The following is an 18,452-nucleotide window of genomic DNA, read 5'->3' on the forward strand; positions in this document are numbered from 1 at the left end:
CTGTTATAAACATATGTTTCTTGGCTGAATGAACACCATTAGAAAAAGACATTTCTTTAATCTGTACAAAGCTGTCGGAGTCACCTTCACTCGGTGTCTTCTCTTCTGCATTTCAGTCTCCAGTCTCCGTTTCTGTTCAGTCTCCTCTTTCAGCTTCTTCTGTAGCTGCCCTTGCTGTTGTTTCATCTGTAAGATATTCTTCTCCAGATCTTGAACCCGTCTTTCACTCTGGATAGAAATTGAAGCCAGCTTTTCTGTGGCTTGTTTCTTCTCTTTTAAAACCTGCGGAGAACAATAATATCTCAAGGCATGGTTCATGTTACACGATTGATAATGAAAAGAAACCTTCGACAAAGGGACAACACTGCCGGTCATTGTTTTTATAAATGAATAATGCCAGTCACTCTTTAGTTCATGAGGTTTAAATATTGTAGGCCTGGTTGATAAAACTTCTGCGTTTTTTTAGGAAAACATTTCAGCCGTATTTAGGGTGTAACATGTTCTTAACCACTTCCGGCCCAAGCCAACACAGTAAAACCTTGGTTTGAGAGTAACTTGGTTTGAGAGCTTTTGCAAGACAAGCAACATTTTTAAATAAATGTAGACTTTATATATAAAAGCGATAACTTGATATAAAAGTAGCGTCATGTCACAACTGAGTATAAAAGAGAAGAGAGGCGCCTCTAAAGTGTAGCAATATGGTTACATTTAATGAAGTTACAACATTTAGCAATTCACATGGTTGATGATTAAAAGAGGCACATCTAAATATGCAGGCATCCGTTGTAAAGCTGTCCACATGACCAGTGATGGAGAACCTTGGCACCCCAGATGTTTTGAAACTACATTTCCCATGATGCTCCACTACATAGTGCATGAGCATGATGGGAAATGTAGTTCCAAAACATCTGGGGTGCCAAGGTTCCCCATCACCGACATAGACCATCCTCTGTACTGTCATCAACGTCATCCCTTCTATGTTGTGCTCCACGAGCGGTTCAAGCCTCACTTTCAGATCGCTCTACTGCAGAGTAGTCTTCCCCTTCATGATTGCGGACTGACAGCGGTGAGAGCCGGCGGTGCGGAGGATGGTCTGTGTCAGTGATGGTGAACCTTGGCACCCCAGGTGCTTTGAAACTATATTTCCCATGGCGCTCCACTACACAGCAGAGTACATGAGCATCATGGGAAATGTAGTTCCAAAACATCTGGGGTGCCAAGGTTCACCATTTCCCATGATGCTCATGTACTCTGCTGTGTAGTGGAGCGCCATGGGAAATATAGTTTCAAAGCACCTGGGGTGCCAATGTTCGCCCTCACTGGTCTATGTGGACATCTTTACCCCAGATGCCTGCATACTTAGATGTGCCTCTTTTAATCATCAACCATGTGAGTTGCTAAATGTTGTACTTTCATTAAATGTAACCATATTACTACACTTTGTGCCTCTCTTCTCATTTATACTATATAGCCCCTGCTGGATTTTAGTTCTATTCCCCTTGTGGGGGGTTCCATTTGTGGATGGACATTTTATGGTTACACAACCTGGTCACATTGCTATAATCTTTGCATATGGACTATAAACTGAAGGACCTATGCATAAATGGTTGTGGAACAAATCATTTGAGATTCCATTATTTCTTAGGGGGAAATTCGCTTTGATATACAAGTGCTTTGGATTACAAGCATGTTTCCGTAACAAATTATGCTTGTTATTAAGCAATCCAAGGATTTACTGTACTGGCATTCCTCTCTTACATGTAAAAATCATAACTTATTCCTAGAAAATTGCTCAGAACCATTAAACATTTTAATTTTAATTTTATATATATATATATATATATATATATATATATATTTTTTAGTAAATAAGATGGCAGTCCTTTATGTAACATGGTATTAGCGCAGCAATTTTTCACATTTTGGAAAAGTTGTTTGAAAAAAAAACTCGTATGAATTAAAAAAAACAAAAAAAAAAACACAATATTTACCCCAATTTTTTTGTATAATGTGAAAGATGATGTTACCCCGAGTAAACAGATGCCTAACATGTCACCCTTTAAAATTGCACACCCTCGTGGAATGGTGCCAAACTTCGGTACTTAAAGAGGTTGTAAAGTCTTTGAGGTTTTTCACCTTAATGCATTCTATGCATTAAAGTGAAAAACCTTCTGTGTTCCAGCAGCCCCCCAGAGCCCCCCCCCTTTACTTGCCTGAACCCGATCGTTCCAGTGACGGAGATGAGCACAGCAGCTCCAGCCACTGCCTCGGGTCCTCATTGGATAAATTGATTGCAGCAGGAGTGGCAGGGCCGAGTCCTGCTGTTTGTGTCAATGGACGCAGCAGCAGGACACAGGAAGGCACCTGCACGAGTGCCCCCATGGAAAGTGGCTCTCCGTGGGGGCACTCAAAGAGGAGCGCTGCTGGGGGACCCCAGAAAAGAAGGATCTGGGCCGCTGTGTGCAAAACCCTTGCACAGAGGAGGTAAGTATGACATATTTGTTATTTAAAAAAAAAAAAAAGCCCTTACAATGACTTTAAAAATCTCCATAGGCGACGCTTTAATCATTTTTTACAGGTTGCTAGTTTAGAGTTACAGTTGAGATCTTGTGCTAAAGGTATTGTTCTCGCTCTAATGTTCGGGGCAATACCTCACGTGTGCCTTGGATGGCATTTACATGTGCAGGCGCGACCTACAGAAGCGCTTGTTTCTGCATGCAAGCAGGAGGGAATGGGGCGCTTTAACCTCTTAAGGAACGCCTCCTGCACATTTATGTCGGCAGAATGGCACGGCTGGGCACATCAACATACAGGTTCTTTAAGTGACCAGCCGTGGGCCGCACGTGCGCCGCCGGCGGCGCACTCGCGACCCGGTACTGAGCTCCGTGACCGCGGGACCCACGGACCCGATCGCCGCTGGTGTCCCAAGATCGGGCCACAGAGCTGAAGAATGAGGACAGGTCTGTGTAAACAAAGCTCTCCTCGTGCTTCCTAGTGTGGCTGTCACCGCTCGTCTGTTCCCTGTTATAGGCAGTCTATTTTTGTTTATAGCGCAAAAAATAAAAACCACAGAGGTGATCAAATACCACCAAAATAAAGCTCTATTTGTGGGGGAAAAAGGACGCCAATTTTGTTTGGGAGCCACGTCGCACGACCGCACAATTGTCAGTTAAAGCGACGCAGTGCAGAATCACAAAAAGGGGCCTGGTCCTTTGGCTGCAAATTGGTACGGGGCTTAAGTGGTTAAGAAAATATATATATATATATATATATATATATATATATATATATATTTTTTTTTATTATTCGTTTCATTTTTATACTTTTCCTTTAATTTTTTTTATCACTTTTATTCCTATTACAAGGAATGTAAACATCCCTCGTAATAGGAATAGGGCATGACAGGTCCTCATTACAGAGATCTGGGATCTATAAGTCCTCACATCTCTCCTCTATGCTGGAAAGCCTGAGATCAAAGAAAAAAAAATGCTATTTTTGAAACAAAAGTGTAGTGGAAATTTAAATATGCCAAATGAGAAAATAGTCAGGATAAAAATCTATATAAATTTTATTACACATAAAACTTTGTCAAACACAATATTAAAAACATAGATATGCATAAAGAAACTTTGCGATAAGTACAAAAATATGTAAATCTGATGGATACATGTACTTGTAATTGGTCTACGTGTGATCCCCTACTTCTTCAGGACCCTACATATATTGCAAGTGTGTTATATACAGAGTTTCTTAATATAGAAAAAAAAACAAGCAAATACAAATATGCACAATGAACATATCAGATATAATTACAGCTATAAATTACCTTCAGTGAGTGGAAGTAAAAGAAAGAGGGTAATTTATAGCACTCTCACTGACGGTAATTTATAGCTGTAATAATATCTGATAATATGTTTATTGTGCATATTTGTATTTACTTGTTTTTTCTATAGCAAGAAACTCTATATATAAACACACTTGCAATATCACAGTGTATACCCACGTTTGGGTGTATACACTGCGAAAATTGACAGGCCACTCCCCCCCCCTCCTCTTCCATGTCCACTGACCAGCTAAACACAATGGGGGTGGGATAGTATATGTAGATTGAAGGAGGCTTCACCTCCCTCTTATTCTAAGACATAGGTTGACGGGGCGTGACACAGCCTGTGACTGGCAGAAGTCCTCACACACCATGTTATTGCCAAAACATTATAAAGATTTGATTTCAAATATATATTTGTATATCAATTTAAAAAAGTTGATTGATATTATTTATTTTTACTTTTACTTAAAGGATGAAAGCACTTCTAACATTAAAGGCCAAGTTCACCTTTAGGCCCCTTTCACACTGAGCTGCCCCAGGTGCTATTTTAGCGCCGCTTTACCCGCGCTATTCGGCTGCTAGCGAGGAGGTTTTAACCCCCCTGCTAGCGGCTGAAAAGAAGTTAAATTCGCCCGCAAAACGCCAACGGCGGTATAGCAGCACTGCCCCATTGGTTTGAATGGGGAGGAGCAGTGTATTCACCGCTCCAAAGAAGCTGCTGGCAGGACTTTTTGAGACACCCTGCCAGTGCAGTGCCCCAATGTGCTTTCACACTGGGTTTGCAGCTGAGGCTTTTTTTAAGGTGATTTACAGGTGCCATTTTTATCGCTGTAGTGCCTGAAAAACGCCTCAGTGTGAAAGGGGTCTTAGGAACACACTCCAGGTTACAGTCGTATTTAGGGTGTAACATGTTCTTAATCACCTGCCTCCCAACCCCACAGCCCCTTCCTGTGATAGAGAGTGGAGGTTCCTGACCCTTACACGTGCTAGTTGGACCTGCAACTACACAGAGACCCAAGGCCATTTTAAGATATATGTATGTACGAGTAGGGTTGTCTGCACATAGCATCTCTGCTGTAAACTATACTCTTATCCAATGCTTTTCCAAAACTTCCAAAAAAGTGGTAGGGAAATGGGATAAATCCTTTCCCATTGCCCTCAAAATGAGCATGGCTAGCCAAACCCAAGAGGGAAAGGTTAAAATTCTCACCAGATGGTAAAGAAATCTGGCCACATTACACAAGTTTATCCTATTGATATCTGAACAGTGCTGGAGGTGTGGAGAATCAGAGGGTACTTTACTACATATATTTTGGGCCTGCTCTTGCTTTTGGCCATTTTGGAATTCCATCTTTAAAGAGGTTGTAAACCCTTACAAACCACTTCAACCTACAGGTAAGCCTAGATTAAGGCTTACCTGTAGGTCCAAGAAATATCTCCTAAACCTATATGGTTTAGGAGATATATACAAAAAGATAGGCACCACTGTCTACGGCGCATGTGGCGTAGACAGCAGCGCGCAGGCGCACTGAGTATGCCGCTGCTAATGGCGGTATGCCGTTAGTGGCGGCTCCCGTGCGAATGCGAGTGGCCAGAGCAGCGATACCCGGAAGAAGATGGACGCTCCGTGCTACAGGGGAAAGCGGTGACATCGCTGGCTCCTGTGTCAGGTAAGTGACACATAATGGGCTACTATGCAATGCATAGTAGCCCATTATGCTTTACCTTTGCAGGGAGACAAAGAGTAAGTAAACCCATCATACCCTTTTCCTAACAACACAGCGCAGCTGGGATCGCCTCGCTGCAGGCGTGCAAGAGCGTCATATGAGGTCGTCCCAGAATGAGAACCGCACTGTCCGTCCATATACAGTGATGGGTAAACCCCTTGTGAGGGAAGATTACCATTTGTTTGAACTTTTTAGTTTCCTTTAAATAAAAGTGGGCTGCCATGCCCTTAAAAAAACTGTCTGGACTGACATGTGTTTATAAAATCGCATGCACCACTTGAGTTGAATCACAACGATATCTTACAAGCTTTATTGGTTCCTCTGATTATGAAGAGCACTTGAGCTTGTATAGACCACCTATAATTTGGGGACTCCAATTCAGGCTGTGTGTATTCCGGAAAACCCAGAAGTGGCACTTCTCTCTGTCATACCTGGGTCAATTGCAAAGATTAAAAGGGTATCCTCAGATTTCTTCTGTTAGCGGGGTGTGCACTCATTCCTAGACACTGGAAGAAGACTACTATTCCCAAAACTAGAGAATGGTTTGAGGAATAAAAGTCAGTGGTGCAGGATGAGGAATTAACTGGCAGTTGCTATGACAGGTACCTGAAATTTCTGACATGGTGATGTTCTTTGATTGACTTTTCTATCTCTTCTAAATGTGAAACTTTCCTATAACAATCCAGAGAACTTCAACTGTGCTGCTGGTAGCTCTGGTGATCTTCTTTTCTACTTTCTTCTATTTGCTCTCCTCCTATAGGCATTAGTTTCTTCTGCACTTGGGTTTTAGCACCATTAGTAAATTGACTTGACCAGTTGCGATATTTTGTGCCCAGACCAACCTATGATACGAGAAATGCCATCTGCTCATGATGTTTTGGAGTACTTCTGCTGTACACATTTTGTACTGTGGATTAATGTAAAGAAGAGCCTTCTCTTTCTGGTATTCCTTTTTGACTTTCGGGTCAGCGTGTCTGTATTTGTTCAAAACCTAATAAAACTTTATTCTTTTAAAAAAAAAAAAAAAAATCAGACCAGTGAATTACCAAACTACAAGTCCCTTCTGACACCATAGCAGACAGATTTGTAGTTCTCAATGGACTATAAATGCAGTAATCTGCATTAAGTTAGTGGTGCCACTCCAAGCAGAGATGTTCTGCCCCGTTGGTGCTCAGGAACCCGCTCTGTGTCTAAAAGACTCTAGATGTCTCCCCTGTGCTCCACTCAATGTAATGCAATTAGGGCTGAAACAACTAATCCGCATAATGGATTATCAACATAGTTGTCAACGATTTTCATAACAAATTAGTTGGTCAGCCGATTAGTTGGCCTGCATACAGAATGCATGGTCTACATATCAGAAAATACAGTGCAGCACACATACAACTCAGTACACCATCCATACATGTTAGTAAGTGCCTGAGAACTTGTGAATGTGTGAGGAGCAATGCCTCATGGAACATGTAGTCCTGGGCAGAAGGAGGAAGCGAGTGATTCTAAAAGCAGATGTTTTTTTTTTTTTTATCTTGCTATACGGGCGCGCTATATTATACTTTGCGGCTTGCTATAGGGGCACTCTGAAGGCAGGAGGAGACAGAAACGCTTGTGGGGATACCCAGAAGAGGAGGATCGGTCTGCTCTGTGCAAAACCTTCACACAGAGCAGGCAAGTATGATATGTTTGTTGTTTGTATCAAAAAAACAAAACAAAAAAAACAATGTTTACAATCAATTTAAGGACTCCTTTAGTACTACTTTAATGTAAAAATATTTATATTCCCCACCATCCCACATATAGTCATATGTCCAACTCTCAGAATACCTTGTATATCTGACTTCTGGGTGTATTTATTATCATATGTATGCTATAAGTGAATAATGTAATATATATATATATATATATATATATATATATATATATATATATATATATATATATATATACATACATACATACATACACACACATACACACACATACACACGAAATGTAATGGCACCCCAGGTTTAGGAGTGTGTCTATGGGAATGTTTGACCATTCTTCCAGAAGAACATTTATGAGATGAGGCACTGATGTGGATGAGAAGGCTTGGCTCACAGTCTTCGCTCTAATTCATCCCAAAGGTGCTCTATCGGGTTGAGGTCAGGACTCTGTGATGGCAGTCATGTTCCTCCACCCCAAACTCGCTCATCCATGTCTTTATGTACCTTGCTTTGTGCACTGGTGCCCAGTCATGTTGGAACAGAAAGGGGCCTTCCCCTTCCATGAAATTGTCCAAAATGTATTGCTATACTGACACCTTAAGAGTTCTCTTCACTGGAACTAAGGGGCCAAGTCCAACCCTTGAAAAACAACCCCACGCCATAATCCCGCCTCCAATGATTTAGACCAGTGCACAAAGCAAGGTCCATAAAGACATGGATGTGCGAGTTGGAGGAACTTGACTGGTCTGCACAGAGTCCTGACCTTACAAATGTGCGTCTGGAAAAATGGTCAAACATTGTTTTTTTTTAACCCCATCATGACAAGTGAAAAAAAAATAAAAAATAAAAAAATAAAAATAAAAGCATGCTTCTGCTACTATGCTGGTCATACACGTATCAATTTTTAGAAAAGAATATTAATATTAAAAAACTTTGTACATTTGATGTACGAATGTCATTTTCAAATTTCACTTGCTTTTAATATCCAATTTTAAAATTAATGTATTCTCTGAATGAAAACCATGTATGCTTTCCGAAAATTTGTTCAATCAAGAAAAGTTTTCTATTCTACTTTTGCAAATGTTCCTGTCTCTGTGGTCGATCCGACTCCACTAACAATTAGAAAAGCAAACGAAAGTTCTTAAAACAAAAATTTTCTAAGGAAATATTTGTTTGTGTATGGCCAGCATAAGTGACAGCAGACGTAGGAAGTTTATATTAAGCTACCCGGCTATGACAAGGGAGTCTGTTATGCATAACATTGTATTACAATTCTGTCTGAAAATCTGCAACACAGTGTTTTAAGTCTTTTTAAATTTGAGTCTGATGATATGTACCAGATTAAACCTCTAAGGCCCCTTTCACACGGAGTGGATCCGCTCAGCGGAGTCCACTCCGTTGATTGCCGTTGAGCGGGGAGGGACCTGTCAGAGTCTCGCTGATTTCTATGGGGAGATCAGATAAAAATGGACAGCATGTCAGTTTTCATCAGATCTCATCCGATCCAATAAGCCAAGACGGATGGCAGATGTATCGCTATTACGTCTGTCCTGAGCGGATCGGATAGCAGACTGGTGTCAGCAGACACATCTACGCTGACATCTGCCTGCTCATAGGAGTCAATGGATGGCCCACTCAGATCCGCCGAGCGGGCTTATCGTGTGAAAGGGGCCTAATAGTACGAAAGTTCTTCAAGAAATTTTCTGCACTTTTTTTTTTAAACACTATTAAAAAAAAGGGGACAGAACTTTTTTTAAGACTATATATATATATATATATATATATATATATATATATTATATATATATATATATATATATATATATATATATATATATATATATATATATATATATATATATATATATATATATATATATATATATATATATATATATATATATATATATATATATATTTTTTTTTTTTTTTTTTTTTTTTCTGCCTACTATTCTCAGAGTGGATTAGATATTTTGTTCTCTAACCTTATAGCTGGTTATTTATATTAATTTTTATTAGTGTTATTTGCCATTGCATATAGATATTCAAGAATAAATTGTCTTTTTTTAAACTTTACATATCAACTAAATTGTACACCAAACTTTTTATAGTCTTTCATCTGATTAACTAATCAATTAATCAAAACAATAATCATCCTAATAAATTTTGAAAATCATTAGTTTCAGACCTAAAATCAATGCAGATCGCACTGCATTACATTTTTTCAGGTCATACTGGCTGAGGAAGCTGACAGGGAGACCCAGAAGTAACATGCTTCCGGGTCACCAACAAGCCAGGGAGGAGTGCGGACGTGTGTCCGATTAGCTGCCTCACCCCTACCCGGCAGCACCCATTATTTTGGTCTTGGGCCCACAGATGGGATAGTGGAGCCCAAGATACATGGTGGGGGCGCCCATTACTGTGGGGTTTGCAAGCAATATGGGGCTGCTGGAAAGGCAGCAGATTCACACACAAACCCGGTGTGGAGCCACTGGGAGTGTGTGTGTGTGTCAACCCCCCCCCCCCCCCCCCCCCCCCGAAGTCAGGTCCGCACGATGCACCAAAAAGAGTTGGTATGCACATTTTAAAACCCTTTTTGCACGGACACACAGAATGATTTGCCTCTGAAAGAAAACAGTAAGGGAACTCTGAGGTTATAAAGTAATGGGAGTGGCACAAGCCTCCTTGAATATCAGCTTTCCATTGGAAGAACCCGAGCATGCTTTTGACAAGTATATTCCTACCTCTCTTCCTTCGTTAAGATGACAACATTTACAGTATTTTGGAAAATACTTATGTTTATATTATGCAAAAAATGAATACATTATGTCATTCTATAGTAAAAGAAGAAAAAGGCACTATATAATAATAAAGCACAAAGAGAATGCTGAAGTGTGATTACAAATTCAGTTATTTAAAGCTTTGGAATAGTTATAAGAAATAGCCTTTGACGTGAAGTCAACATACCTGCACTTTACTCTCAGCAGCTGCAATCTTCTTGCGGTATTCCTGCAGTCTGGATTTTTCCACTGGATCCCGTGTGTCTTTCCCTTCCAGCTCCTGCAGATGGCGCTGATTCTCGCTGACCTCAATCCGTACTTGTTCTGCCTCCGTCTCCAATTCAGAGATCTTCAGACAGTACTGTTTATTCATGGCTTGAGCTTCTCTTCCTGACACACAATATTAAATGTATCAGTTGATAAACATTCAGGTCAATAAATTTGTAGTTATTGCAGAAATATTTGTAGTTATTGCAAAACTTCTTAATTACAATTATTAATTATAAATATTACATAATTACAAGATACTCTGACCTGAGAACTAGCACAGGCTCACCAGTTTTATTGGGAGAACTTCTCACCAGAGTCCCAGCAGGACATCAAACATTCCTCCAAGTAGATCTGTTAAAGTATAACTAAAGGCAAAACTTTATTTTCTAGTTTTAGAGTTGAGGATTAGAACCCCTGTCAGTTTTTCTTGCCATCTGTGTGTTCCCGTTAGGGAGATTGACCCTATTTGTCCGGTTTACTATTATCCTTGAAAATAAAAGAAAAAAACCTCAAAATTTTAGGTTTTCCCCAGAAAAGTAATAGAGGGCAAATCCTCCAATGAAGACACTAGTTCTGGTGACCTGGAGGTCCCCAAGGAATTCCCTTAATTTTCAGGGATTTCCTTTCACTTCCTGTTTCGTTATGGGACAGGAAGTGAAGGTAAATCTCCGCAATGGGACAAAGATGGTGAGAAAAAAAAATTATTTGACATTTTTTCATTTTGCTCTATCCAAAATGAAAAAAAAAAAAAGAAGTTTTGTTTATAGTTCTAATCTAAAGAGGAAGTAAACCTCCCACTAATGTTTGTACCTATAGGTAAATCTATAATAAGGCTTACCTATAGGTACTGTAAATATCTCCTAAATTTGCACAGTTTTAGAAGATATTTACTGTATATTGTGCCGATGACATCATCGGCGCATATGCTCTGAAGGAACGGCCGAGGTTCCGTTTCGTCAGAGCCATGTGCCGTGACCAGCGTCTCCCATGCGAATGCGCGAAAGTGACATCACGTGGCTCTGGCCAGTCACACAGCCGGAGACTGCGGACCGGGAAAAAGACGGGCGAAGATGGACAGGCGTTCCGTTTCTATCAAACCACCCCATAGAGAACAGCGGGCTGTGTCCATGTCTGCTCTGCTTAGCAGACACAGACCTGTCATCCGCCTGCTCAGTGGGGATCAGCGGAGTCTGAAAAGGGCCTTCCAGCTCTGTGCTCAGAGACAGTATAACCAGAGACAGCCATGCAAATAGAATTTGGCCAGCAATGGAAGCTCATGCCGCCTAGCAATGCTGTACTTATACTTTAAACAGCATGGTTTTGTTTCTTTAGATCTGTACCCACAGAAAGCCAAACTCTAAGCACAATAAGCTTCCTGGTATTAAATGCTGTGCGCTCCATTTCCCATACCACGTGCCTTAATGTACACTTTATTCTTCACGCTGCAAATCTTCTGGTTTACATACAGGTGTAAGTACATCTCAGACCCACAGTATAGTAAGCCTATTGTACCAGAGGTGGACTTCAATCGATTAAAAAATATTCCAAAAATGTACAAATAAAGGATAGACTATGTAGTCCCAAAGAATATGTACCGGTAAACACATTTCATATTCATGATATGCGCCTGTGTACTTTTATGAAAATGTACCCTATTGTCTTTGCATTGCTTCGTTTGTGTGAAATACCAAGTGATTCTGCCACTCCCTGTGCCTTCCAGATCACACTAGAAATGAGAAGGTCAGCTTTCCCCCAATGGCCAGATTTGTCCTGACCATATACGCACCAACCCCCGCACAGCTAATCACTGAGTTTACATTTGCTGTTTCTATTCCACCAGCTCTCTGAGCTCCTTATGCAGCTGAGAACAGAAGACGTGGTCACTGGTTATTCAAAAAAATAAAAAAATAAAATAAAAAGATATTTTTTTTTTATATCCATACAAAAACGTTTTAGCTTTCATTTCTATTTTAACCACTTTCAGGCTGCCCTAGCAGTTTTTCCGTTACAGGGTGGCAGCTGTGTGCAGAATAGTGTATATAAGTGATCCTGCACTTCAGGGAAGCAGGAGCGAATGCGCGCCACCGGAGGCTTGCTTCCGCTGTCTTAGTGCGCAGCGGGAGCCGATCAGCGAGTACATCGGTCTCGATGTCAGCCGACCTTTCGTTACACATGCAGAACGGCAGTCTGCCTATGTAAACAATGCAGATTTACATTCTATCAGTGCAAAACAGGGACAAGGATCCGTGCCTTCCCTTAGTACACAAACACTGGCTAGGCACACAGTTAACCCTTTGATAGCCCCTGATGTTAACCCCTTCCCAGCCAGTTTCATTAGTACAGTGACCGCGCATATTTTTAGCGGTGATCACTGTAGTAGTGTCACTGGTCCCCCCCCCCCAAAAAAAAAAGTGTTAAAAGCGTCAGTTAGTGCCCAATTTGTCCGCTGCAATATCACAGTCCCGTTATAATTCGCTGATAGCTGCCATGTCTAGTAAAAACAAAATTATATATATATATATATATATATATATATATATATATATATATATATATATATATATTTTACTTTCTGCTATAAAACATATCCAATAAGCAAAATAAAAGAAAATCCAATTTTCTTCATCAAGTTATGCCAATATGTGTTCTGCTACATATTTTTGGGGGAAAAAAATCCCAATAAGCGTATATTGATTGGTTTTTGCAAACTATGGGAAATTATATATATATATATATATATATATATATATATATATATATATATATATATATATATATATATATATATACAGTGACTACAAGTAGTATTCAACCCCCTGCAGATTTAGCAGGTTTGATAAGATGCAAATAAGTTAGAGCCTTCAAACTTTAAACAAGAGCAGGATTTATTAACAGATGCATAAATCTTACAAACCAAAAAGTTATGTTGCTCAGTTAAATTTTAATAAATTTTAAACATAAAAGTGTGGGTCAATTATTATTCAACCCCTAGGTTTAATATTTGGTGGAATAACCCTTGTTTGCAATTACAGCTAATAATCGTCTTTTATAAGACCTGATCAGGCCGGCACAGGTCTCTGGAGTTATCTTGGCCCACTCCTCCATGCAGATCTTCTCCAAGTTATCTAGGTTCTTTGGGTGTCTCATGTGGACTTTAATCTTGAGCTCCTTCCACAAGTTTTCAATTGGGTTAAGGTCAGGAGACTGACTAGGCCACTTCAACACCTTGATTTTTTCCCTCTTGAACCAGGCCTTGGTTTTCTTGGCTGTGTGCTTTGGGTCGTTGTCTTGTTGGAAGATGAAATGACGACCCATCTTAAGGTCCTTGATGGAGGAGCGGAGGTTCTTGGCCAAAATCTCCAGGTAGGCCGTGCTATCCATCTTCCCATGAATGCGGACCAGATGGCCAGGCCCCTTGGCTGAGAAGCAGCCCCACAGCATGATGCTGCCACCACCATGCTTGATTGTAGGGATGGTATTCTTTGGGTCGTATGCAATGCCATCCAGTCTCCAAACGTCACGTGTGTGGTTGGCACCAAAGATCTCGATCTTGGTCTAATCAGACCAGAGAACCTTGAACCAGTCTGTCTCAGAGTCCTCCAAGTGATCATGAGCAAACTGTAGATGAGCCTTGACATGACGCTTTGAAAGTAAAGGTACCTTACGGGCTCGTCTGGAACGGAGACCATTGCGGTGGAGTACGTTACTTATGGTATTGACTGAAACCAATGTCCCCACTGCCATGAGATCTTCCCGGAGCTCCTTCCTTGTTGTCCTTGGGTTAGCCTTGACTCTTCGGACAAGCCTGGCCTCGGCACGGGAGGAAACTTTCAAAGGCTGTCCAGCCCGTGGAAGGCTAACAGTAGTTCCATAAGCCTTCCACTTCCGGATGATGCTCCCAACAGTGGAGACAGGTAGGCCCAACTCCTTGGAAAGGGTTTTGTACCCCTTGCCAGCCTTGTGACCCTCCACGATCTTGTCTCTGATGGCCTTGGAATGCTCCTTTGTCTTTCCCATGTTGACCATGTATGAGTGCTTTTCACAAGTTTGGGGAGGGTCTTAAATAGTCAGAAAAGGCTGGAAAAACAGATAATTAATCCAAACATGTGAAGCTCATTGTTCTTTGTGCCTGAACTACTTCTTAATACTTTAGGTGAACCAAACAAAATTCTGTTGAATTGAGGGGTTGAATAATAATTGACCCTCTGAATAAACTTTTCACTATTTAAAAAAAAATTAAACAAAGAAATAACATTCTTTTTTGCTGCAGTGCATTTCACACTTCCAGGCTGATCTACAGTCCAAATGTCACAATGCCAAGTTAATTCCGAATGTGTAAACCTGCTAAATCTGCAGGGGGTTGAATACTACTTGTAGGCACTGTATATATATATATATATATAAATAAAATTCCATATCTATATCCCATAGTTTGTAGAATTGTTTAACAAGGTGAGGGTTTACATATACTTTAAAAGTGGTTGTAAACCCTTACAAACCACTTTGACCTACAGGTAAGCCTTAATCTAGGTCCAAGAAATATTTCCTAAACCTATATGGTTTAGGAGATATTTACCTGAAGACAGCCACCGCTGTCTACGGCGCGAAGGCGCACTGGGTAAGCTGCAGATCGCGGCGATATGCCGCGAGTGTCGGCTCCCGTGCGCATGCGCAGGAGTGATGTCATCGCTGCTCCGGCGAATCACAGCGCCGGAGCAGCGACACCCACCAAGAAGATGGACGCTCGGAACTACAGGGGACAGCAGTGACTTCACTGGCTCCTGTGTCAGGTAAGTGACACATAATGGACTACTATGCGATGCATAGTAGTCTATTATGCTTTACCTTTGCAGGGAATGAAAGAGGAAGTAAACCCATCAGGGTTTACTTCCTCTTTAAGATGTTAAAAGTTGTTAATGTTAAAAGAGAAGTATGGGTTTTTTTTTTTTGTAGATTCATACTTCCCTAGATGGATGCAGCATCAGACTGATGCTGCATCTGTCCCCCGCTGCTGCCTCTTCACTGTGAACCAAGCCACCGAACATCGCCGATGGCTTTTTTCTCTCACCTCCCTGAGCAGAGAGCTGCTGACTGTCAATTAGCAGCTCTCCTGCTATGCCCACCCCCCGGTGTGGAGGGACAGAGCAGCCATCCCAGAGACTCACTGAGACAGCCCTCAGTCCAGTCCTAAGTTGGGATGATGCGCTGCCTGGACTGATCTTGGTGATGTCAGAAGAGAGCGGACTTCAGACCGCTCTTTGCTGAAAACGGGTCACAGGAGTGCAAAACAAATTTCACTCCTGTGACACATAGGAGAAGCCCAGCCAAATGAGCTCAGGCTGGATATCTCCTTTAAGGCTGCCTGCCTCCTCCTCTTCCCAAATGCCACTTTATTTTTGGGGGGGGTCTTGGGACAAGTGTCTGTCAGGACAAATCTGATCATTGGGGGAAAGCCGACCACAGTGTGTTCTCATGGCTAGTGTGGTCAGGAAGGCACAGGGAGTGGCAGGAACACCTGGTATTTCACACAAAAAGGAAGCAATACAAAAGACAACAGGATACTTTTTTAATTGAAGTACAACAGGAATATATCAGGAATATAAAATGCGTTTACATATTCTTTAACTACCTCCCACCCAGCCACTGCACATAACCTGGGAACGAGTGCTCGATCCTGTGATCATTATGATCACAGAATCCAGCTAAGCAGAGATCGGGATATGGGCACTGTGATTGGCCCTCCCGATCAGGTGATGGCTGTGACCAATCACAGCCGTCACAATGTAAACAGGAGACGCGTGTCTCTGACAGTTCTCCCCGTCGAGCTCGGGGGAATCTGCAGATCTGTGACAGATCTCTGTGTGAGGATGATTTTACACTGAGAGCGGTTACAGATCACCCCACAAACAATACACCAAGCACCACTGATATACCCCTGTCCCCATAAAAACATCTGTCTGTCCCCCATCACTGCCAACACCAAATATACACTGATTTGGGTTATTTTTTACCACAGAAATATAGCAGCATCATTTTTGGTAAAAAATTATCAAGAAAAATTACCCTTTTGCTAAATTTTATAACAGAAACTAAGAAAAATGCTTTTTTTGAAAATGTTCAGTCTTTTTGTATTTGTAGTGTTAAAAAAAAACCCCAGTGGTGATTAAATACCTCCAAAAAAAACTATTTGTGTGAAAAAACTGATAAAAATGTAATTTGGGTACAGTGTTGCATGGCAGCGCAATTCTCAAAGTGTGACATCGCTGAAAACTGAAAATTGGTCTGGGAAGGAGGGGGGTGAAAGTGCCCTGTGTTGAAGTGGTTAAGGACACAGTCTATCCTTTTTATTAACCACTGGGCACTTAAACCCCCTTCCTAACCAGACCAATTTTCAGCTTTCGGTGCTCTCACACTTTGAATGACAATTACTCAGTCATGCAACGCTGTACCCATATGAAACGTTTGTCCTTTTTTTCCACACAAATAGAGCTTTCTTTTCATGGTATTTAATCACTGCTGGGTTTTTTATTTTTTGCGCTATAAATCAAAAAAAGACAGAAAATTCGGGACAAAAAAAAATTAATTGTTTGTTAAAATTTATTGCAGAGTATTGGCGAGTATTGCACAGTGTTGCAGAGTATTGTCACAGAGCAGCGCTGTGGGCACTAGACATCCAGCCCACAGCGCTGATGCTGTACCGATCGGTACACAGAGGGAGTCATGACATGACGCTGGTTTGTTTACAAGTGATCGCTCCGTCATTTGACGGAGCGATCACGTGGTAAATGGCCGCTATTAGCGGCCGTTCACCGCGATGCGCCAGGTCTTCCCCAGGGGGCGTGCGAGAGCAAGATTCTGGGAGGACGTCCATGGACGCCCTCCCTGAAAAACACGACCACGCTGTAGCCGTCTTTCGGGTATGGCCCGGTCGGCAAGTGGTTAAGTTTATTAAAAAGGTTTTTGGAGCTGCTGACATTTAATAAAACATAAAAATGAACAGAGCTCCTCTTTAAGCAAACATATATAGGCAATTCTTTAATATGTAAATGACAGCTGTGAGATAAAAACATCCTGAGCCTCACCAGTTTTAACCAGCTCTTTAATAAGCTCTTCCTTCATTCGGATGTTGATAGCGAGTTCCCGGATCTTCTGCTCAGCCTGACGCAACCTCCATTTAGAGTCTCTTTCATGGGTAGGGCTGTCCCTCAGAACAAGTTGGTCATACTTTATATGCTTAGCTGTGTAGGACACAAAATCTTAAAATTTAAACCAGTTCTTAAGATCAATTGCCACAAAAAATATTTTTTATTTCCTCCAGCGTGTAGATCTGTGCCTGATTTTTAAAAGTATAAATGATACTACAAACTAACCGAAGAGCTAATACCTTGGAGTGTCTGCTGTGCTGCCCAGGAACTCAAAGACCAAATCCTCACACAATCAGCCAGATAGAGAAATTATCTAAAAATGATTTACAGCAGGATTTTGCTTTGATAAACTTTTTTATTCAAAACTTTTCAACAGTAGTATTGATTCATTTACTAACAGACCCAGAGTATCTGAAATGTAAGATACAGCTTATTGATCAAAGTTGTAGTACGTGTATCTTCAATAACTAGATGTATAAAAAGTATTCCAAGTACAACAAATACAACATTGTGGATGCAAGAGGCAGTCAAACATTAAACTGCAATGCTATATAACAAGGGATGAAAATTAGGATAATCTATAATCCCCTAATCATTTGTTCTGGCGGCTGGCACCTAGCGGTTAATGCATGTTTAGCAGCATCCAGTGTTTTTTCTGCCAAATGTCTGCTGCTCCTGGACACACTGGCAGTGGGTTATTTTTTCCTGCCTCTAAAAGCTGCTAAAAGCCTATGGTGTTGATTTAATAAAACTAGAGGGTGCAAAGTCTGGTGCAGCTCTGAATTGAACCCAATCAGCTTCCAGGTTTTATTGCCAAAGCTTAAATGAACAAGCTGAAGATAGAAGCTGATTGGCTACCATGCACAGCTGCACCAGACTTTCCAGTTTTTGTAAATTTACCCCTAGGTGTGCATGGGCACATAGGCTAACATGCAGGGGAGTTTAGAGGCAGGAAAAAGAAAAAAAAAAAAAACAACAACACACACCTGATGCCCAGAGAA

At 41.1% G+C, this 18,452-nt stretch overlaps 1 protein-coding gene across 1 annotated transcript in view; it reads right to left on the bottom strand.

The window, feature by feature from the left end:
- KIF7 (kinesin family member 7) overlaps positions 1 to 18,452 on the bottom strand; it is a 95,325-nt gene that overhangs the window by 33,726 nt on the left and 43,147 nt on the right. Inside the window, exons 10-12 of the mRNA XM_077472803.1 lie at positions 17,389 to 17,544; positions 10,224 to 10,426; positions 85 to 282 (exon numbers count right to left, since the gene is read on the bottom strand). Coding sequence (XP_077328929.1) covers positions 85 to 282; positions 10,224 to 10,426; positions 17,389 to 17,544 — 557 coding nt within the window. The remainder of the gene's footprint in view (positions 1 to 84; positions 283 to 10,223; positions 10,427 to 17,388; positions 17,545 to 18,452) is intronic.

This window comes from Lithobates pipiens, unplaced genomic scaffold, assembly GCF_037356315.1.
Source record: "Lithobates pipiens isolate NorthernLeopardFrog02 unplaced genomic scaffold, aLitPip1_a1.2 Scaffold_8, whole genome shotgun sequence".
Taxonomy (NCBI): domain Eukaryota; kingdom Metazoa; phylum Chordata; class Amphibia; order Anura; family Ranidae; genus Lithobates; species Lithobates pipiens.